Source organism: Nyctereutes procyonoides, unplaced genomic scaffold (assembly GCF_905146905.1).
Source record: "Nyctereutes procyonoides isolate TBG_1078 unplaced genomic scaffold, NYPRO_anot_genome, whole genome shotgun sequence".
NCBI classification, from domain to species: Eukaryota; Metazoa; Chordata; class Mammalia; order Carnivora; family Canidae; genus Nyctereutes; species Nyctereutes procyonoides.
This window is the reverse complement of record NW_026575139.1, coordinates 33,792,637-33,816,918: the sequence shown is the minus strand read 5'-3', so window position 1 is coordinate 33,816,918 and position 24,282 is coordinate 33,792,637. Positions and strand designations below refer to the sequence as shown.

The following is a 24,282-nucleotide window of genomic DNA, read 5'->3' as shown; positions in this document are numbered from 1 at the left end:
TTTTAAGATTTTATTTATTTACTCATGAGAGACACACACAGAGAGATTGAGAGAGGGGAAGAGACACAGGCAGAGGGAGAAGCAGGCTCCATTGTAGGGAGCCTGATGTGGGACTCGATCCCAGGTCTCCAGGATCATGCCCTGGGCTGAAGGTGGCGCTAACTGCTGAGCCACCTGGGCTGCCCAGGTATATGGAGTGTATATACTATTTGTAAGCTTATGTCAAATGACATGTTTGAAAACAAACTAGAAAACCATTCCTACCTTAGACGGTTCTCTAGCTCTATAATTCTTTCAGTCAGATCCCAGTTGCCTCTTTCAAGATTCTGAATATTGGTGTTTTTCAAAGATTTAATTCTGGTTAGAGAAGCAATAAGTTCTTCTAGGTCCTTGATACTATCTTTCAGGGACATTATCTCAAAAGATTGTTGCACATTATTTTCTTTGTAACTTTCTAGCTCACTCTTCATCTCTTGCAATGAAGTTTCTTTTCTGAAGAGCTTGTTTTGAAGATTTCTTAGCTAAGAAGAAAGGGACATGTTACTTAAAATCATAATTTTGGTTTTAGAAAATTCATGACTTCAATTCATTATGGGTATTTAAATTATACATTTTTTTTTAAAAGATGTATTCATTTATTTTAGAGAGAGAGTGGAGAATGAGTGGGGTTTGGGGCAGAGGGAGGGAGAGAGAGAGAGAGAGAGAGAGAGAGAATCCTCAAGCACATTCCCCACTGAATGCAGAGCCCGACATGGGGCTCCATCCCAGGACCCCAAGATTATGACCTGAGCTGGAATCAAGAGTCGGCCACCATATTGACTAAGCCACCCAGGCGCCCTAAGTTATACGTTATTATACGATAAAATGAAGACTCTCAAATCTCCTAACAATATATTCCAATGTTATATGCATGTAAAAAATCGTATCAAGGGGCTCAGTTGGGAGAGCTTGCAGCTCTTGATCTCAGGGTCATGAGTTTGAGCCCCATTTTGATTGTAGAGACTACTTAAACTTATTAAGAAAATAAAAACTGAAGCAGTGGAATTTTTAAAAAATCGTATAAAAATGACACATCACATTTGGAATAAGTGAATTTATTCTCATCAATATTAAAGTTGTTTAAAATGTTTTAAGAGTAAATTATACCAATAATGAATTCAATAATCCCTAGCAGAAAAGAAATACTTAATGCTTTGGCCATAGATATGTTGCTTTCTACTGGTTGTGAAGGGAACTGTGTTCAGAAGCCTCTCTCCTAAATGGCCTATGTTTATACCATTGTTTCCTGGCTTTGTTTGTGTTTGAAATGGGTGAATAGGAGTCTGAGGAAAAAGAAAGACACTTAAATTCACTATATTTTTAAAGCAAATAAAGGAAAGAAAAGATCATAAATTTATGAAGAGAAGAGTGATGGTCTGTGAGAGGAGAAGCAACAGAAGAGAGCCATAACCTGCTAACTGAGAAAGACCAGGGGCACCAGGGTGGCTCAGTTGGTTAAGCGTCTGACTCTGGATCTTGGCTCAGGTCTTGATCTCAATGTTGTGATTTCAAGCCCTTTGTGGGGCTCCATGCTGGGTGTGGAGCCTACTTTAAAAAAAAAAAAAAAAAGAAAAAGACCGAAGAAGGATTGGAAAGGCAGGGGGCATGGTTGCTCTTAGGTGGCTGATTTATTTAGCTTTTGGAAGCATTTTTAAAATCTCTAATCTTCTATCTGATAAGCAAAGAAAGTTCACTAGATAAAGAAAATTGAGGTACTGCTAACATTCAGGGGTCAATTAACTTTTAATTTAAGCCAATTTGTTCAAATTTCTAATAGGTTGTGTATGATCCTGATGAACTTGTAAAAGAGGGGGAGAGGGGGCAAATTTGATTTGACATTATAAAAATCATTAGCTTTATAACCAGAAAAAGGTCAGGAATATTAGTTATTGAAAAAGTTTCATTAATGAGAAATGCTATAATTCCTAATAGCACAGGGCATGGGAAGACCAAGCATTTCAAACTAATATTTTAGTCCAATATGTGTATAAAATGTGTTCTAATTCTTAAAAATTCTGTGCAATTAAGACAATAAAATGAAACTTACATGTTCTCAAAATATACCTTTATATGTATCTTTTATTACATCAAGACTAAAAACACACCTCAGTGAGGTCATGGAGTTTCCAGAGAAAAGAAGTATGGGAGAATAGAAAGACCACAAAATTTGGAGGAACAAGAAACTGTGGCCATAGAGAAGTCAGTTAAGTTTTTTTACCCACCTCACATTGCAGTTGTAAGGAATAAAAATAACATATACCAAGGACCTAACATAGTGTCTGTCACATACAAAAATATAATAAATTGAAAACATACAACTAAATTGCAGGTATACACTAAACTGGAGTTTGTTCTCCCTTGGAACTTGAAATTATGTCATGCAAAAAGCTTCCCTAATTAGCTGCAGAAGCGACTCAGCTATCAGAAATGGAGACAAGGTGGATATGGACACAGACAAGGTCATGAAGATGAAGTGAAAGATTTAAGCTCGAGCAGCCTGGGTGGCTCAGTGGTTTAGTGCCACCTTCGGTCCAGGGTATGATCCTGGAGACCTAGGATCAAGTCCCATGTTGGGCTCCCTGCATGGAGCCTGCTTGTCCCTCTGCCTGTGTCTCTGCCTCTCTCTTTCTGTGTCTCTCATGAATAAAATAAATTTCTCTCATGAAAAAAAAAAGTTTTGAGCTCAGGCTAAAGCCCATTTCTCTTCCTCATTGCCCAGCCATACTGATGGTAAGAATGCTCTGTGCTCATTCTTTATCCACTATAATTCTATTTTTATATCATTTAATTTCTCATCCCTATTCTCCATCATAGAAACTCTTCTCTTGAAAGTCACCAAAGGTCTCTTATCAGATTCAAGAATTTCTTTTCAGTTGTCATCATATTCCACATGTCACTGAAACATTTGACACCACCGGCCAGGCCATGCTCTTTTGCTGGATATGGTCATTGGCACTTGGTATCCATTCCCACCACTATGATGTCTTACTCTGCAGAACTAGAAATAAAACTTTTCCAGAGTCCTTGTGGGGTCTGGGATTCTCTAAGCTAATGGTTCTCAAACTTCAGCAGTGCATTAGAATCATCTGCTGGGTCATTAAAAAGCAGATTGGGAAAAAAAGCAGATGGATAACCCAAATCCAGAGTTTTTAGTGTGGCATGAGGCCTGAGAATTTGTATTTATACCAAGTTCCCAGGTGATGTTAATGTTGTTGATCTGTGGAACTACACTTTGAGAGCCATGCTATATGTACATTGAGCTGCACTAAAGAGATGCATTCCCATGAAATTTAGAATAGAGAGAAGGCCATTTTCCCACTGCTAATTCTGCTGATAAGCAAGGTCAAGGAAGGGGCCAGAGAAAAACATACTATTACTTAACTACCAGCTTTATGGAGGTTGAGGCAGCTGTGTCTGTGCAATAAACACTCAGCGGGTGATGCCTGGATGGCTCAGTTGATTAAGGTGTCTGACTTTGGCTGGGGTTGTGATTTCAGGGTCCTGGGATCCCCCTGCATCAGGCTCCCCACTCAGTGGGGAGTTCGTGTCTCCTCTGGCCCCACCCTCTGCTCATCCTCTGTCCTTATCTCTCTCTTTCTCAAATGAATTAAATTAATTAATTAATTTATTTATTTAAATTAAATAAAAGGCTCAGACGAAGTAGCAGCAACTTCCTGACCTCAGGATCTCATCCATGGTGGTGTGTCCTTAAACTCATTCATCAAGTTCTGGCCCCAAATCCCATACCCAGACCTTCCAATCACTTTGTATACATAATTCTCTGCATTAAATCATTTTCAGCTTGAAATACTTAGGGTGGTTTCTGCTTTCTGCAGTGAATCCATGACTGATCCTTGACATTCATGAAATTTATTTTTCTCTCCTTCCCTGATTACTTCTCTCCAGTTTTCTTTTGGTGGTTCTTTTTTTCTTGCATGGAGGTATTCCTTGTGCTGACATTAAGAAACTGTGCTAAACTGGATGTAACAAATCCTATATTGCAGGGGTTTTTTCTTTAAATGACCACAATAGATGTAAATGAGTGTGTGGGTTTTTAAAATGCAGCTTACATTTTGGAGGCGAGGTAAAGTTTCCCAGGGTAAAGAAAAGTCTGGAATTGAATGAAAACTTGATGGGCCATCCCCATCTCCAGGATCGCACTGACTTCATCATTTAGACTACTTTTTAATTCCATTTTCAGTACAGACCAATTTTCTTTTTAAAATACTGCTCCAGGGGCAGCCCCAGTGGCTCAGTGGTTTAGCACCACCTTCAGTCCAGGGCCTTATCCTGGAGACCCTGGATTGAGTCCCAGGTCAGGCTCCCTGTGGGGAGCCTGCTTCTCCCTCTGCTTGTGTCTCTGCCTCTCTCTCTGTGTGTCTCTCATGAGTAAATAAATAGAAATCTTTTAAAAAGTAAAATAAATAAAATATTGCTCCATTCCCCCCAAATATGCATTATTAAAAGCTGCTCTATGGTCTTAACCTTTAAGCAATTCTCAAAGGATACGACAGCCTTCCTACCATAGAGGAGTATGGTTTATAATATGAAGTTGGGCTTTTGGGACATTCTGGCAAAATTCTGAATAGGAATCAGTTTTGCAGTCTGAAGTAGTGAGGACAGGAATTCCTAAAAAAAATTACAGCATCATTAAACTAAAATTTCTTAGAATAAAATGCAACCATTAGTGAAATAATAAATTTAACAAATTCTCCCTAGAAAAAGGGAGTGATTAGTTAAGAGAACTCACTATCACTGATAATTAAATTGGTTTAAATCTTTCTAACTTGTGCTAAACAAACACTAGAGTCAGATTTTTCCCCCTTCTTACTTTTCACACAAGTAAAACTTTTTGCTCCCATGTTAGCTATTACAAAGGAGCTATTCTTTTATAGCATTTTTTAAAACTAAGCTCCATGCCCAATGTAGGCCTTGAACTCAGGACCCTGAAGTGAAGAGCTGTATATTCTACTGACTGAACCAGCCACAGGCCCCTATGGTTTTTGTTTTTTGTTTTTAAGATTTTATCTATTTATTCATGAGAGACAGAGAGAGAGAGAGAGGCAGAAACACAGGCAGAGGGAGAAGCAGGCCCCATGCAGGGAGCCCGACGTGATCCTGGGTCTCCAGGATCACGCCCTGGGCTGCAGGCCCTGCTAAGCCGCTGCGCCACCAAGGCTGCCCACCCCTATGGTATTTTTTGAGCATGTCCACTCTTTCCCCCAGGTGTTCATTTGTCAGTTTCTACTTGTTTTCAAAATATGTGATTTGCTGGCATCTAAGTGGCTCAGTCGGTTAAGTGCCTGTCTTTGGCTCAGATCATGATCCCAGAGTCCTAGGATCAAATCCTGAATAGGGCTCCCTGCTCAGCAGAGAATCTGTTTCTCCCTCTCCCTCTACCCCTCTCCCCTGCTCCTGCTCTCTCTCTCAAATAAGTAAGATCTTAAAAAAAAATATCAAGCCCAAAATATGTGATTTGCCTCATCCCTACGTCTGTGTATTGCAGATCAGTCTCTTTTAAGACCTATTTATTTAACTATAAATTTATTTATTTAAAATAATGGGTTAAGTATTCTATGAAAGATCCATATAGAAAATACCTTTTAATAATAAAATCAAATGTTTAAAAATGAAAATTTCAAAATTCATTTATATTTTTGTAAAAACATGTTAATTAGATAAGAGTCATTTTTTAAATTAACTCCTTCTTAAATCCTCCCCTCAAGTTACTAGGTCTGCTCATTTTACCTCTAGTATGTTTCCCATATGTATCCCTCTCTTCCCATCCTGCTGCTTGCTGCCTTTATCTTGTTTTAGGGACACATTGTCCACCTCATGCACTGTTTGCTACAAACCTCCTATTTGGTGTTTCTACTTCCCATCTAGCACCTCTCTGAGCCATTCTTTTTTTTTTTTTTTTTAATAAATACTTTTTTTTTTTTTTTAAGATTTTTTTTATGCATGAGAGACACACAGAGAGAGAGGCAAAGACACAGGCAGAGGGAGAAGCAGGCTCCGTGCAGTGAGCCCTATGTGGGACTCGATCCAAGGTCTCCAGGATCAGGCCCTGGGGCTAAATCGCTGAGCCACCCAGAGATCCCCCTGAGCCATTCTTTATTTAACTAACAAGACTTCAGTATCTTCTGTGTTCCAGGCATGTGCCAGAAGATTAAGAACTCAAAAAATTTCCCAGCTCAGGGAGACCAATTATAAAACAAATAATTAAAGTATACCTTAACAAGTACAATAATATTGGTATGAATAGAATGTTCTAAGAATATAAGCAAAGGATATGTGTTCTGTCCTCAGTTTTAACATCAGATACTATACTATCACTCTTCTTTTAAAGGTCATATGATAACTCTATGTTTAGCTTTTTGCATATAAAACATTTTTGAAATGACAACATTTTAGAATGCAGGAAAGATTAGTGGTTACCAGGGGTTGAGGGTAGGAAGGAAGTGGGTGTGGGTATAAAATGGCAACAGGAAAGATCTTTGTAGTGTTCAAACTGTTCAGTATCTTGACTGTTCAGAACTCTATACAAACACACAAATGTGTACAAGTAACATTGGGGAAATCTGAGTAAGAATGGTGGATTGGTAGACTTCGGTGCATCAATGTCAATATTCAGGTTATTATATTATAGTTTTGCAAAATTGAACAATGGGAGAAACTCAGCAAAGTTATAAAGGATCTTTCTAAATTATTTCTTAAAACTCCAAGTGCTTCTTCAATTATTTTAATAAAAATTTCAATTAAAATTAATAATAATTGGTTCTGATAAATTTTTCTTTAGCAGCAAAAGTGACATTGCCTCCATTCACTCCCTACATTGTTGACTGCATCTACCCGGTTTCTTTCTTTCTTTCTTTCTTTAAATTATTTACTTATTTATTCATGAGAGACACAGAGAGAGAGAGACACACACACAGGCAGAGGGAGAAGCAGGCACGCAGGGAGCCCGATGTGAGACTCAATCCCAAGACTCCAGGATTACACCTGGACCGAAGGCGGCGCTAAACCGCTGAGCTACCCGGGCTGCCCATCTACCCGGTTTCTACTATTTGCCAGGACTACACTAAGGGAAGAAAAATATCTTATATGCATAAACACATGCCCTCACAATGCTATTCTATTGCCCTCACAAATAAAAATTTCATAAAAAATCAAAGTAGAAATACTGGCAAAACACTTTAAATTTATTTTAACATACCAGGCCTTATTATACATATCAGTAACATTTTTTTTACAAGTTGTTTAACTATTTATTCTGACAGCAGCCTATCTAGCACTATGCAAGAGCTTTAGTTCAATATCATAGTGCCTAAACTAGACAACACAATCACCAACTGAACACTTTTTCTATGTCCCACAAGGAAATAAAGTTACTGGAAAAGAAAAAGATGACTCATGCTGAAAGTATTCTGTTGAAATCACTAGACTCTTTTATTAATATATTTTCCATATAACAACAAATCCAATGAGACCTTGTAGAGCATTTCATATATCTGCTTTGATAAATAGATTAAAATATTTATAATTACCAAATGATTTATGTACACGTAGAGAATCGCTTTTAAAAAGTACTTTGGGGCAGCCCGGGTGACTCAGTGGTTTAGCACCTGCCTTCAGCCCAGGGTCTGAACCTGGAGACCCGGGATCGAGTCCCATATTGGGCTCCCTGCGTGGAGCCTGCTTCTCCCTCTGCCTGTGTCTCTGCCTCTCTCTCTGTGTGTCTATGAATAAATAAAATAAAATCTTTAAAAAATAAAAAATAATAATATTAAAGAGAATGTATAAAAAAATAAAAATAAAAAGTACTTTGAAATTCTTGAAAATAACTTAAATATTTTCTTTAGACAAGGTTTAAAGGTTGTAATCTTTTTTGACAATTTGGCTTAAAAGGCTTATGAATCAGGCATAGACATAAACCTTAATCTAATCCAAACGTGAATTATCAAAAATCTCAAACTTAGTAAATTTAGTAATAAGTTATACTGTGGACAAGAAGAATTAATGCTTCAGTTTTCAGGTATTGGTATTAAATTTTTCTGGGGGGAGGGGGAGGAAAGATTAAGAATCTCTCCAGTATTAGAAAATGGATTGTACTTATACAAACTCCATTTAAATTTAAGCTCTAGGGATCCCTGGGTGGCGCAGCGGTTTGGCGCCTGCCTTTGGCCCAGGGCGCGATCCTGGAGACCCGGGGTTGAATCCCACGTCAGGCTCCCTGCATGGAGCCTGCTTCTCCCTCTGCCTGTGTCTCTGCCTCTCTGTCTCTCTCTGTGTGACTATCATGAATAAATAAATAAAATCTTTAAAAAAAAATTTAAGCTCTATATTCATCTCTCTATGCTAAAGGAGGAAAATATTAGGATAAATAAAAGTGAAAGAAATATGTATTTATCTACTTATCTATAGATATATATTTTTCTATTTTGAGAGAAAAAGCACATGTGAAGGAGGGGGTGGGTTGACAGAGAGAAAGAGAATCTTAAGCTGGTTCCATGCCTAGTGTGGAGCCTGACTCAGGGCTCCATCTCAGGACCCTAAGATAATGACCTGAGCCAAAATCAAGAGTCAGATGCTTAACCAACTGAGTAAGCCAGGCACTCCTCTATATCTATCTATATATTTAAATGAAACCTGGTGTCAGGCTATTGATAGATGAGATAGCAGAAAAGAGGCCCCATAAATAAGGCCACTGTTGTAGGCTGTTTTGTCCTCTCAAAATTCACATGTTTAAGTGCTAACACCCAGTAACTCAGAATATTATATTTTAGGACAAGGACTTTTTTTTTTTAAGATTTATTGAGAGAAGAGAGAGAGAGAGAGAGAACATGTGTGTGCATGAACCCAGGGAGGGGCAGATGGAGAGGGAGAGAGAATCCTCAAGCAGACTCCCTGCGGAGCACAGAGCCTAATGCAGGGCTCAATCCCAAGACCCTGAGATCATGACCTGAGCTAAAATCAAGAGGCAGCTGTTTGACTGACTGAGCCACCCAGGTACCCCAAGGGCAGGGTCTTTAAAGGGGTCTTTAAAGAGGTAATTAAGTTAAAATGAGATCTTTAGGGTGGGCCATAATCCTATGACTGATATTCTTATAATAGGAGGAAATTTGGACATAGTTACAGAGGGAAGACCATGTAAAGACACAGAGTATAGATGGCCATATATAAGCCAAGAAAAGAGGCCTCAAAAGAAACCAACCTTCTCAACACACACACACACACACACACACACACACACACACACACAGAAACACCATGTGAGGTGATGGAAGTATTATTTAACCTTATTGTGGTCATTATTTTACAAAATATATCAAAACAAAAAATATGTATAAAAAATCACCTCAAACTTACATAATGTTATATGTCAATTATATGCAATAAATCTGGGAGAAAGAAGAGGAGAAAGAGAAGCAGTAGTAGAAGAAACTAACCCTGCTGATACCTTGTCTTGGACTTTTAGCCTGCAGAACTCTAAGAAAAATTTCTATTATTTAAGCCACAGTCTGTGGTACTTAGTTATAGCAGCCCTAGCAAACTCATACACATGCCATAGATAGCTACTTATACAAAAGGCTAGTCAGTGTCCCACAACATCAGCATTCAGAACATTTTACTCACAAGTAACTATAGAGACAATGCAGGCATAAACAGCCACATCATAATACCTTTAATAGTGATAGTGGGCTTTGGGATTCAATCATGGTTATCCATAAGACTATCTCTTGTAACACATGACCTGAGGGCATTTGAGCTCAACTAAAGAATTCCTACAGGGGCACCTGGCTGGCTCAGTTGGAAGAGTAGTATGTGACTCTTGATCTTGGAGTCATGAGCTTGAGCCACCCACATTGGGTGTTGAGATTACATCAATTAATAAATAAACAAATTAATAAGCTTAAAAAAAAAAAACCAAACCAAAATACTCTCTAGTCCATCACTAGGTGTTAAGGGAAAAGTCAAGGCATTTCCTATAAATGTGCTTTCTTTCTTTTTCATCTGTTGTTATTCAGATGTTTCATCAAGTATTATATAAGACTAATGGATATTTGATATTTGGTGCTATGTTTTAAATAGGAACTCAACCTTTCTATTAAAAAATGCTTAAAACATATAATCGATTATTATTTTTACATACATTTTGAGCATGGCAGTTCCGAAGCACTATTTTTTTTTAAGATTTTATTTATTTATTCATGACAGACAGAGAGAGAGAGGCAGAGACACAGGCAGAGGGAGAGAGCAGGCTCCATGCAGGGAACCCAATGTGGGATTTTATCCTGGGTCTCCAGGATCACGCCCTGGGCGGAAGGCGGCACTAAACCACTGGGCCACCGGGGCTGCCCCCTAAGCACTATTTTAACACTATGATATTTACCAGTCAACTCAAAAGCACTTAACTACATGTGATCTTCAAAAGGATTTACCTGGCAAAAGACAAATTTGAGTCTAAATTTGTGCTCCTCAATGACAAGACAGTTCAATATTGAGAAAAAAAAGCAGGGATCCCTGGGTGGTGCAGTGGTTTGGCGCCTGCCTTTGGCCCAGGGCGCGATCCTGGAGACCTGGGATCGAATCCCACGTCGGGCTCCAGGTGCATGGAGCCTGCTTCTCCCTCTGCCTATATCTCTGCCTCTCTCTCTCTCTCTCTCTATCATAAATAAATAAAAATTAAAAAAAAGAAAAGAAAGCAAAACTGAATTAAGATAACACTTGAGCCCCTTATCAGAATGTGTCTCTCCCTACTTTTACAGAGGATATAATTTCTCTTGGCATTTATTATTTTCAGATAATCCATATACCTCAGCTAGAAGATTTTTGTTTTTCGCCAGCAAACCAGTAAGGTCAGGATGGACTGGGTCAGCTGCCCTTTTGTTGTACATCGTTGGGTTCTTGGTGGGAACTACAACACGTGGATCAAAAGAAGCCTACAAAGAGAAATTGCAAATTAATTAGCTAAACATGTTCCCTATTGATCAAAACCAATGTTCTAACACACAGAAACTCAAATAAGTAGCTTTAAGAAGAATACAACTTTAAAATAGTTGAGGTACTATGGTAACAAATGCAATAGGTTTCAGGAAAATGATGAGTAACATGCTGACACCTAAAAGACTTTACATCTTTTTAAAAATTGCTACCTGACAATTTATAACATCTTAAATGTACCACATCTAAATAAATATAATTTCTAAGAGTACAGGAATCAAGAAAACACATATAAGGTATCTGTGGACATTTTAATTCACATCCAATAAAAAACTTTATAGAGACTTGAAATATTAGAAGGCCACGGATGAGAGATTTATCAGTATTTGTTTTATTTTTTGGTTACAAATCAATTCCTATGCATTATATTATACAAGTTAATTTTTTAAAATCTGATTTCAGTAAATCAACATCAATTTCATCTTTCTTCCACACCTATATTGAGAGTAAAAGTTGGAGCATATTTATCCATAATACAGTATTTCTTCCTATAGTTAAAGGGGTGTGCAAAGTGTAACTATAATTAGTATAATCTTGTTACAAAAAAGTTTATATGATTCAAATAAAACCAAGAAAATGTATTAACATAAATCTCTAAAAAGTGCATAAACGTATCATGATCTTGGTGCTATAAGTTCAAGTCCCAGATTGGGTGTAGAGATTACTCAAAAATAAAAACTTTGGGGCACCTGGGTGGCTCAGTTGATTAAGCATCCAACTTTTGATTTCAGCTCAGATCATGATCTTAGGGTCATAAGATCAAGCCTCCCATTGGACTCTGTGCTGAGCATGAAGCCTACTTAAGATTCTTTCTCTCTTCTCCCTGCCCTTTACCTGCCCTGCTTGTGCACTCTCTTCCTCTCGAAAAAGTAAAATAAAATAAAAGTAAATTTTAAAAAATGTGTAATAAAAAAAATCAAGAATAAAAGAGAATTTTGAAAATGTAAGTAAGTCACAACACCATAAAGAATAAACATGTTGGGGGCAGCCCCCGTGGCACAGCAGTTTGGTGCTGCCTTCAGCCAGGATCGAGTCCCACGTCAGTCTCCCTGCATGGAGCTTGCTTCTCCCTCTGCCTGTGTCTCTGCCTCTCTCTCTTTCTGTCTCTCAAGAATAAATTAAAAAAAAAAAAAAAAGAATAAACATGTTGAGAAAAACAACCAGGTAAGCTTTCTAAAAATGAAAAGTATAATAACTTTAATATAAAAACTGAATGGACACATTAAAGAGCAGATTAGACCTATGTGAAGAATGAGTGAAATTATATGAAGGAATTATCAAGAGGACAGCATATAGGAAAAAATAAATGAAAAAATAAATGGTAGAGATAAAAGAGAGTTCAAAGACACAGAGAATATGAGTTGGTCTATCATATGTCTATTTGGAGTCCAAGAAGTTTATAAATTAGAGAATGGGAAGAGGCAATATTTAAAGACATAATGTCTAAGAATTTTACAGAATTGTTGAAAGATATCAAAGTGGTCTAGCAAATCCCAAGAAGAGTAAATAAAAAGAATTCCTTACCTACACACTGAAAATGAAATTGCAGGGGCACCTGCATGGTTCAGATGGTTGAGCATCTGTCTTCAGCTCAGGTCATGATCTCCAGGCCCTGAGATTGAGCCCCCTATCAAGCTTCTGGTTCAGCGGGGAGCCTGCTTCTCCCTCTGCCTCTCCCCCTGTTCATGATCTCTCTCTCTCTCTCTCTCTCTATATATATATATATATGTGTGTGTGTGTGTGTGTGTGTGTATCTTTGTCTCAAATGAATAAATAAAAAAGTCTTTAAAAAATGAAATTGCAGACCATCAAGGAAATATCTAAAAAGCAGATAATAGAAAGGACAGATAATGACAAAAAAAATAGCTGTTGGACTGCTGAGAGACATTTCAACAATTCAAAAGCTAGAAAAAGCAAAATGATAGCTATAATGCACTAAAAAAATATATCATCCTTCACTGATTTGGAGACAAACTTTTCACATTTCTGCAATGGGGGTGCATCTTTTTTTGAAGACTTGTTTATTTGAGAAAGAGAGAGAGAGAGAATGTGAGTTGGGGGAAGGGCAGAGGGAGAGAGAGAATCCCAAGCAAACTCCCTGCTGAGCACAAAGCCCAACATGGGGCTCAATCTCACAACCCTGAGATTATGACCTGAGCTGAATCATGAGTCGGATGCTTAACAAACTGAGTCATCTGGGTGCCCCTAACTGGGGTGCATCTTAAAGTTGGTACCGTTTCATACTGTGAATAGTTTAGCTGGTAACATTTTAAAATTTTGTAATAGTGCATAAAATGGTAGTATTTCTTCAAATGAAGGATATATTATAACTGCCAGCTAGAAATTTTATACTGAGTAAAATTATGTTTTAAAATGGGATTAAATAAAGAGATTTTAGACAAAGAAAAACTGAATTTACTAATATTCCCTCATTTAAGAAAATTCTAAAGGATAGATTTCACATAGAAAACTAACTTATGAAGTCTGAAATATGAGCAAGAAAAGTGAACAAAAAATAATTGTAAATATGTAGGTATATTTAAATAAGAGTTAATTTTAAAAATCTGATTTATAGGGTTGAAAATAAAGAATAGAATAAAAGCAAGACAAAAAATTGTATATATATTGAGAGGAGAAAAGTATATGTTTTTAAAGATTTATTTATTCATAAGAGACGCAGAGAGAGAGGCAGAGACATAGGCAGAGGGAGAAGCAGGCTCCTCGCAGGGAGCCCCATGTGGGACTCAATCCCTGGACCTGGAATCATGCCCTGAGCCAAAGGCAGACACTCAACTTCTGAGCTGCCCAGGCATCCCGAAAAATAGTTTAAAGCACTATAAAATCTTCAGCTTTCCCAGGAGTAACATGAAAATGTTATTTAACTTTGTTAATTACATATGATAAAATAGTTAATATAACCACTAAAACAGTATTCATATAGCAAATAACTTTTAAACTAAAAGAGAAGGAAAAATGGAATGAAAAAAATACAAACAACAAAGCAAAAACATAATCAGTTTTTGGCACAATAAGAGGAGGGAAAAGGAACTGCAAAAATAATGGGACAATGGATTATGCATAATGTGATGATAGAAATATATCCAAATAGTAGTATCATTAAATGTAAATGGACTTAACTTTCCAGTTAAAAGCAAAGATTATCAACATTATTTGAAAAAGCGAAAAATGGAAAACCCATATGTCAAATAAGAGTTTAGTAGATAAATAACTCGTGGTATATTCATACAATAAAATACTACACAATGATGAAAATTATTGATAACTGCACATATATCAACACCAATCTTACAAAAGAAAAAGAAGTAACAAAAGAATAAAACTAGTCTAACTTCATTTAAATAAATTTTCAAAATGGATAAAAATAATATTAATTAAGGATACATATGTGGGTGATTAGACTAGGAAGAGAAACAAGGAATGATTAACACAAAATTCAAAACATCTACTATTTTGGGGCACATGAATGGTTCAGCCAGTTAAGCATCTAACTCTTGCTCTCAGCTCAGGTCTTGATCTAACAGTTGTGATTCAAGTCCTAGATTGGGCTCCAGGCCCAGCATAGAACCTACTTAAAATTTTTTTTTAATTAAAAAAAATTAAATACATATCTACCATTTTGAATTTTAGGTAGAAACAAAGGGATTCAGTTAGGAAGGGGCACACAGGACGTATCTAAGGTGCTGACAATGTTCTATGAAACTAGGAATCAGGCTCATAGGTACTTGTTTTATTATCTAACCTGTGTATACATTTTATAATTTTCTAAGTATGACATATTTTAAAAAAATAAACCCATACACAAAAATACATACTTTTAAAAGATGCAAATATACTTGAAGACAAACATGTAAGATTGAGAGGAAACAGAAAAGGAAATGATGGAAAAAAAATAAAGCAAGAGCAATGTTCCACAGACAGATAATGTACCATGAACTAACATGACTAACTTGATAGTGTACCTGAGATCCAAAACAAGAGTAAATTGATTAAAACGTGCTAAGTGTCTTATTTAGTTCATTGCAATATTACAATATCATTGATTTTTTTTTAAGATTTTGTTTACTCATGAGAGGCACATAGAGAGAGAAGCAGAGACATAGACAGAAGGAGAAGTAGGCTCCTTGCAGGGAGCCTGATGCAGGACTCGATTCTGGACCCAGGATCATGCCCTGAGCCTAAGGCAGATGCTCAACTGCTGAGCCACCCAGGCATCCCTCACTGATTTTTTTAAGCACTGAATATTTCTTTTTTACTCTTGTGTATATCTAGTTTTCAGCATTATTTAAGAAAGGTATATACAGAAAATATCCATTATTTTTTGCAATATCACTATGATTTAAAACATTAATAATAAAAATAAAAATAACTATCATACTCAAATAGGCTTCTAATTTATAAAAATAAGAAATAGTCAACCTGTAATTTATTTTTTGTAGTTAGCTCTTTCAAATACAACTTGAAAATTTTTTATTTCATAGTAAAAGATATGGACAAGGAGGCATGCTGGATAAGAATACTCACTGCAGGGCAGCCCAGAGGTGGCACTAAACCAGGCAGTGGTTTAGTGCCACCTTGAGCCCAGGACGTGATCCTGGAGACCCAGGATCCAGTCCTATCAGGCTCTCTGCATGGAGCCTGCTTCTCCCTCTGCCTGTGTCTCTGCCTCTCTTTCTGTGTCTCTCATGAATAAATAAATAAAATCTTTAAAAAAAATACTCACTGCAGCTTGTTTATATATAAAAATTGTGATATATTACTTTGTAATGAAATTCTGTGCAGCAGTTAATGTGCAGACTAAATTTATGTGAATCAAAAAGAACAACGTTCAAAAACATAAGACTGAATGCAAATAGCATGGCAGAAAGTTCCATCTAGAATATCATTTTTAAAAAATATTTATTTGAGAGAGAGAGAGAGAGATCATGAGCAAGGGAAGGACAGAGGGAAAAAGCAGACTTCCTGCTGAGCAGGAAGCCCAATGCAGGACTCAATCCCAGGACCCTCGGATCATGACCTGAGCTGAAGGCAGACGCTTACCTGACTGAGCCACCTAAGCACTCCTGTCTAGAGTATCATTTATGTAATTTTTAAATGCAACAGAAGTATCCACAAATTTATAAGAATATAAAGGTTATATACTTAGTTCAGAATAGTTACCTATGAAAAGGAAAAAGAAAAGAGGTCCAAGATGATCAAAGAACACTTCACAGAGACTTGTAATAGCAGCTGCCTTAACACCTCCATCTCTCACCACCCCAGAACCTGTGTGCATTCACCCTTCTTCCGTCTAGTAACCAAGATGCCTAATGCTCAACAGCAGAGACTCCAGGTCCTGCACCAGTGCTAGGAATGGCAAAGATTCTTATTAGTTAATGTCTGATTCTACTTGTTAAAGTTTTTATATTATCCATCCCAAGAATTGGGGATGAGATCAAAAGTCACAAAACAGTCTTCAACTGTTATCAGTGAAGTTTTACCTCTTTCTTAAGATTTTAAAGTAATCTCTACATCCAACATAGGGCTATAATTCACAATTCTGAGATCAAGAGTCTCTACCAACTAAGCCAGACAGGCACCCAGAAGTTTTATCTCTTTGAGAAAAGTGAAGCAAAATTGGGGGAAAATGTCAAATTTAAATCTGTACAGTGGGTATATGTGTATATACACACAAATATATGTAACACTTCCTTATCTACTCATCCGTTGATTTACTGTAAAACATTTCCTCTCCTAGTGGAGAAACTAGGCTTGTCATTGTCATTTAAAGCCAATAGAGGGAGGAAATCAACTACTCTAACACTCATCTTTACTCCAAGCTCAGACTTCATCCCCTAGGAGCTACGTGGTAAAGCCTGGGTGGATATTTATCATGGTCTGAAAAATATTACTGGAAGGAACATCAACTGATCCAAGAGGACATTTAATTTTCAGAAAGATTCTCATTAGGGTCTAGCCCTAATAAAACAAGGCTGTAAACCAAGGGGATAATTTGATGCACTAGTAGGTAATGGGACTCCGACTACTCAGCTCTGCCTCTCAAATCACTGTGGCCTCTCTAGTGTTATTTCCTAATTTATAAAATGATGAGTTTGGATCAAATTAACTTTAGAGGCCCTTCAGAGTCTATTTATACATTGTTTTAGGATTGTTGGTCCTCAGTGAAATGTGAGAACCATCAAAAAGGCAAATATAAATAAAATCTACTTTGAGATTCCATTAGATATAGATGGTTCACTGCTCCTTATTCTATTTTTTAAATGATTTATTATTTATTTATTTATTTGAGAGAGACAGAGAGAGAGAGAATGCATAAGCGAGAGTAGAGGCAGAGTGAGAGGGAGAGAGAGAGAATCCTCAAGCAGATTCCCTGCTGAACCTGGAGCCCAACACAAGGCTCAATCTCATGACCCCAAGATCATGACCTGAGCTGAAGTCAAGAGTCAGCTGTTTAACTAACTGAGCCACCCAGGTGCCCTTGCTTCTTATTCTAGAGTCAAGCCAGGGATCAAAAGAAATAAGAGATCATTTAACCTCATGTCTTGGATCATTCACTAGCAAAGACATGAGAGGGTGCTAACATAGGCAAGTGGGCAAACAGAACTGGACTGTCCTTTCTTTTAGCTCTTAATTATGTAGAAATTGTTTTACCTCTACTTTCTGAGAATGGGATAAAAAATAAATGCCAGTGTACAACTCACCACTGGGCTATTTTTCTGAGATCTGTGGGCTGATAGATGATCGACTTTTGATGGCTTAGCCTTGTGGAGCCCTTTACTTTGGCCAGTAGCAAGCCTTCCTGGATCTGAGTGCTTTAAAAACTGGAGAGGGCCTGACATGCTAGAGATAAAAGAAGCATGAAACAGACCTAGTAATGGTGATCCAAGGTGCTTCCAAGGAGAGTCTGCATAGAGCAGTCAGGAATTGATGCTGAGATATGCCCAGCATTAATAGCAATGTCTTCAGGAAGGTTCCACTTCAGATCCTCACAGCTCAGCCAGACTTCAGAAGGAGCTGCCCACTGAACCTGTTGCTTGGAGACAAGACAATCTAAAGATAGTTTCAAAACACTGTTTAAATTGTAACTGGTTAAAACAGCTGCTACTTTTTTTTTTTTTTTTTTTTTTTTTTTTTTACAATGGGATGAAACATTTTAATCTGATGGCGGCCCATAATACTGTACTGGAAGAACTCCCAGCTCCAAGAGGTCCCCTCCAGGTTATAAGGAAGTTCTCAAAAATAACTGGATTTGCAAGAGCCTGCCCCCTTGCTCATGGGAGGGAGAGGGAATGGAAAGGGCAAAGCACTGAGGTCTGCTCCCTCATCACTCCTCACTCATAAATCCAGTTCTGAGCACAGCTCTTGTAATCCACCAGCTCTTCAGGCTGGAACCACAAGCCAATCTTCTCTCCGCACTCTCCACAGAATCGCTACCATGGATAATGTTCCTGCCAACTTGGATGCAAAAGTCCCCACGGATGGTCCCAGGTTTGGAGTCCGCCGGGTTGGTCTCCCCGAGCATCATTCGGCCTGTCTTCACCACATTCAGACCCTCCCACACCGTGGCAACCAGAGGCCCTGACTGCATGTACTTCACCAGGCCGGCAAACAATGGACGGTCCTTCAGGTCAATATAGTGCTCCTTGAGAAGGTCTTCAGAAGCCTGGATTAATTTCATAGCAATGAGGCGGAATCCCTTTTGCTCGAAACGCTTGATGATCTCTCCCACGAGGTTGCGCTGGACTCCATCAGGCTTGATGGCAATGAAGGTGCATTCACTGTTGGCCATGGTCCTTTCCAGCTGCTACCGCCGCAACTCCTTCTGGCGCCGCCCTAAATGCTACTTATTAATCATATTTATGTACACCCTACTTGCAAATATCCTTCATTTTCAATTTCTTTATCAGGAACCCTAACTATATCCCTTGAGATTCAGCCAAAAGATAAAAAGTCTAACATGAGTTGATAATGTAAGATGTGATAGGTCATAGTGTTCTTTCTGCCCCAGAGGAATGTAAAATGTAACTATAATTTTTACAAATTCAATTTCCCAAGAACTTCCATACTGCCTTAAATCCATATTCCCTACCCAGTTCAATTTCATAAATTATCTTTCTTTTCTAAAGTAAAAGAAATAGAGGAAAGCCATCTTCCATATGTTTATCAGGCAATAAGAGGGAGATTTATTTTTTAAGATCAGGGGACGTATGGGGGAGGAGGAGGAGAAAACACATACAGAAACTGCAGGCCAGAGGGGTTGCATGTAAGTGGGGTATGTTTCCTTTGCTGGTTGGTATCTTCCATAAAATTGTACTTTCCCAGAATACAGGAATTTTCATAGAGAAAAACCAAGATGGTGTGATTTGAATAGCATGGAACAGAAAGCAGGAAGGCCTGATTTTACTCAATAACCTTGAAATCCATTTTGAAATTTCTGTATTATTTCATTTTACTGATATTGAAAGCAATTATTAAAAAACAAATATCTGAGGTGCCTGGTTGGCTCAGTTAGTAGTGTGTGACTCTTGATCTCGGGGTTGTGAATTTGAGCCCCACACTGGGTGAAGAGATTACCCCAAAATAAAATCTTTATAAATAAATAGATAGCTACATAGATGAAGTGAAAATATCTCTATTGAGACTTTAGTCTTTTCCTCGTTTCCATTATTTGTTTCCATTACTACATCAATTCCTTTTCTTTTTTCTTTCTTTTTTTTTTTTTTCATCAATTCCTTTTCTAAGAACCAAAGAAGAGAATCAAAAAACAAGTTATGGCGAATGAAAAGGGACAATAAACTGCTCCTCAATACTGAATGATAGTGATAATGGAGACAAAAGACTTCTTAAGAATTCTATTTTTTACTTTTATTTCCTTACCATTTTATGAATCTTATACTCTATTAAAAACAAAGTTACTTAATGAGTTTCACACATATTGCCTCTAAAAAACAGGCTACTATACTATCTGGACCAAACTATACCTCTAGCAACACAAATCTTTCAATATCAGTTCAAATACCATCTCATTCCTTGATTCTGGCAAGGTAAGGGGCAGTCTCTCTAACTCTTTCAATGATCTATACTTTTATCCAACTGTTATCTCTCTTTTTTTTTTTTCCAACTGTTATCTCATTCAATATTGTATTAGGTAAAAATTTTATCTCTCCTAATATATTAAAGGTACCTAACAGCAGAATTTATTTCTGGTTTATTTCTACCCTCCCATAGTAGACACAAAAAATACACATTAAACAACCAAAGAATCCAATAGGAAGAGAAATTCCTTAATACAAAGTTAACTTATATGGATAATAGTACTGTTTTCCCATATTAACCTTATATAATAAAATGTATTAGGAGACTAAAGTAAATAAAATACAGCAATATGACACAATTATTCTGTGATGGTAGGTTTGTACATGATTATTCTATTTTTTTACACATGCTCATAAGATTTATCAATACCTCAAATTAGAAAGACATAGTACGCTGTATTTCACTATGCTTCAGAATGTAAAAATCATAAATTTTTACCATATCAGGCACAAGAGAAAATTCCGGATCAAAGTTCAATTCCCAGAAGAAACCTGAATTGTCCAATATGAGTGGCTGCCCTGCACCATTTGCCAGTAGAATGTTTGCACATCAAAGAAGCTGTTTCTAGGTAAACGCATCACAAAGGTCCAAGGAAGGGAAAAAGTCCTCCTGAAGTGATGCAGTAAGGTCTTCCCTAAATAATGGAGTGAAAATAGAAAGTAGTTTTCATCCAGCATTTGTAAACTTAAGAACTCTTAAGAAAGTGATCCTACTGAGGGATCCCTGGGTGGCGCAGCGGTTTGGCGCCTGCCTTTGGCCCAGGGCGCGATCCTGGAGACCCGGGATCGGATCCCATGTCGGGCTCCCGGTGCACGGAGCCTGCTTCTCCCTCTGCCTGTGTCTCTGCCTCTCTCTCTCTCTGTGTGTGACTATCATAAATAAATAAAAAATTAAAAAAAAAAAAAAAAAAAAAAAAAGAAAGTGATCCTACTGAAAGTAACAACATTTTTTCCAACAAATGTGAAACTTAAGGTCTTTCTTTTGTAAAATTCTTGAAATATGTCAAATTTTTGTCGCCCAATACCTACACCTCTTCAAGGGAGAAGTACTTCGAGAGGAGAAAATGACTGGTTCAATCTGTTATTCCTTTTTTTTTTTTTAAGATTTTATTTATTCATGACAGACAGAGAGAGAGAGAGAGAGAGAGAGGCAGAGAGAGAAGCAGGCTCCATGCAGGGAGCCTGACGTGGGACTCCTTGCAGGGAGCCTGATGTGGGACTCCATCCTCGGTCTCCAGGATCACACCCCCAGACTGAAGGCAGCACTAAACCGCTAAGCCACCGGGGCTGCCCCCAATCTGTTATTCCTAAAGCAAAAGATGATTTGTCTGAAACACTGATACTCTAATTCTCAGAAAATACCTTTACACTAGAGAAATGTGTCCCTCTTATGTATCCTTGATACCAGAATCCTTAGGATTATACTTTAAATATCATCTAATGTAGTGGCTCTCAACTGCTTGCACGTTAGAATCTCAAAGAAAACTTTTAAAAATACTAATACCCTGATTCCATCCCAAGTTCAAGTTCTGACTTGAGATTGGTCTACATTGGAGAGCCTATGCATAATTTTTTTCTTTAAAGCTACACAGATAATTTTAATGTGACTTTAGGATTGAGAATGACTGCCTTCATTTGTAAATGATAAGAATGAAGAAACGAGAAGGGATATTCATTGGAATGAGATTAATACTTAATAATTAAACTAGGAAAATATTCTTTTTTTCCCCTAAAACAAGATTTTAAAAATTACGACCCTAAGCAGTAGGAATATGGATGTGAACAGGACAGGAGATGTATTACAAAGCTTACATTCTGGTGGAAAAAGTGAACAAGTGTATAAATAAAATCATTTTACATAGGGACAAGTGTTGTAAATAAAATAGGCTAATATGACATTTACGAGGTAAATAAGCAGGCACCTTTTGATAATGTAGTCAAAGAAGGCCTGTTTTACGTGTTTTAACATAAATTAAATTATATTATACCTTTTATTGGATAACGTGCTTTTATCATTTAACAATGTGTGAAGCTACCTTATACATCTGTACACATCTATTATATATCTATTGCTCCTTTAACAACTGTATCCAACCTGATGGATTTTTTTACTACTGAAATCAACACTGTGAGGAACACTTTGATACATATATCTTTGTGTATATGTATAAATATTATTACTTTAGGATAAATTCCTAAAAATGGGATTACAAGGTCAAAGAAAGCATATATTTGAGGCACCTGGGTGGCTCAGTTGGTTACAGGTCTCTTGATCTCAGCTTAGGTCTTGATTTCAGGGTCATGAGTTCAAGCCCTGCACTGGGCTCCATGCTGGGTGTGGAGCCCACTTAAAAAAAAAGAAAAAGAAAAGAGCACACATTTAAGTTTCTGATAGATATTATCAAACTACCCTCAAAAAGTTTGTAAAAAAATGGAGCTTCTGCAAAAAGGATACACCTTTTTTTTTCAAGCAAGTGCCAATAAGATCATTTGAATAAAAGTATTTTGTTTCTCTATTCTCTGTAAAATGATCAATTCTCAATCTTTACCTGATTTGACCGATCCACAATACATCCGAATTACCCCTTTTCTCATAAAACACTTTCTTTACCTGTCTTTTAAAGCTGTATGCCTTTGTGGTTTTCATCATAACACACTGGACTCTACTTTTCTACCTGCCCTTCTGGTTCCTCCTCATTTTCGTAAATTTAAACACTTAAGTATCCTAGGGATCAGTCTTTGGTCCTCTCTCTACCTATATCCATTCCTTTCATGGGCTTTTTCCTAATCTCATATACTTAAATATCTATTTCCATTTGGATGCCTAAGAGGCATTAACTGAATTAAAACTCAAAACCTGCTCCTGCTACAGTATTATTTCAACTCAATAAATGACAACTCTACTTTTCTAGTTGCTCAAACCAAATCCTTTCTTTCATTCTCTTATATCCCAAATTCTTTTCATTTAGGTATCTGCCAATGAGACTGTAACGTACGCAGAAAGTTGCACAGTCATGTTGGTCCACACGCAGGTGGCCAATTGAATCACGATTCACCCTATAGTGACCATTTGAACTAGCCTATTATTCTGGTTAGAACTGGCGCTCAGGTTTGGCGGGCAAAAGAGGGGTTTTCATTCCTGGGCTGGTTAAAAGTCAGAGGTCCCGCATTCCTAAGTGTGCAGGTTTCTGATAAGGGTGTGCTTAAGAGCTAAACTAGGGTGAGGGAGTGACTTAAACAATAGGCAGGTCGTGGGGGGGGGTTACATGAGATGGCGGGTGTAGCACAGAATGGAGTTAGTCCTGCTCTGCTTGTCCAGGGGTAGGGAATTTTTGTTAGATTTCCTGGGTCCCACAGTAATAAGTGACCTTTTCCTGACAATTGCTAGCCTCAAGGTCCTGGAAACCTTGCTTCTAAAATTCCTCAGAGACTAAACTATCCCCAAACCCCTCCCACCTCCCAGTATATCATCAGCCACTCCTCACAAGCCGAAGCAGCAGCTCTACCTGCCCAAAGGTCTGGTCTCCGTGGCTTTTTTTTTTTTTTAAGATTTATTTATTTATTTATTTATTTATTTATTTATTTATTTATTTATTTATTTTTATTTATTTATTCAGTCAGAGAGAGCGAGAGAGAGGCAGAGACACAGGCAGAGGGAGAAGCAGGCTCCATGCAGGGAGCCCGAGGCGGGACTCGATCCTGGGTCTCCAGGATCACACCCCGGGCTGCAGGCGGCGCTAAACCGCTGCGCCCCCAGGGCTGCCCTGGTCTCCGTGGCTTTAATAAAATCACCATTTTATACCACAGACATCTCAAGAATTCTTTCCTGGTCGTCAGCTCCGGGCCTCACCCACATTCCAAAACTTCAACAATCTAAACAAAATCCCGATCTTAAAGATACATCTCCACCCTAACGATCATTGCACCATTATTTATAGTAGGCAATTTATGGAAACAACCCGGGGCTATGGAAGTTAGAATGGACACAATCTTACCCACCTACCCACCCACCCAAAAGGTTATTCAACTATAAAAAAGGAAATCTCGAGGATCCCAGGGTGGCTCAGCGGTTTAGCGCCGCCTTCCGCCCAGGGTGTGATCCTGGAGACCCCTGGTCGAGTCCCAC

General features: G+C 37.8%; 2 protein-coding genes across 7 annotated transcripts in view; both read right to left on the bottom strand.

The window, feature by feature from the left end:
• The window catches only part of LOC129496227 (coiled-coil domain-containing protein 170-like), a 56,129-nt gene that overhangs the window by 30,345 nt on the left and 1,502 nt on the right, over positions 1-24,282 (bottom strand). For 3 of the 6 annotated variants that reach the window (XM_055304296.1, XM_055304295.1, XM_055304294.1), the window contains exons 2-5: positions 22,398-22,503; positions 20,596-20,791; positions 10,857-10,982; positions 265-521 (exon numbers count right to left, since the gene is read on the bottom strand). In XM_055304296.1, coding sequence (XP_055160271.1) covers positions 265-521; positions 10,857-10,982; positions 20,596-20,598 — 386 coding nt within the window. In that variant the 5' untranslated portion in view covers positions 20,599-20,791; positions 22,398-22,503. Of the gene's footprint in view, positions 1-264; positions 522-10,856; positions 10,983-17,762; positions 17,924-20,595; positions 20,792-22,397; positions 22,504-24,282 lie in introns of those variants that run through there. The other 3 variants (XM_055304293.1, XM_055304297.1, XM_055304298.1) reach the window with 1 other exon arrangement.
• LOC129496230 (nucleoside diphosphate kinase A-like) lies at positions 18,259-19,067 on the bottom strand. Its single transcript, XM_055304300.1, is given in 2 exon segments — positions 18,259-18,466; positions 18,469-19,067. Coding segments are annotated over 2 exon segments (456 nt in total). The 5' UTR covers positions 18,851-19,067; the 3' UTR covers positions 18,259-18,392.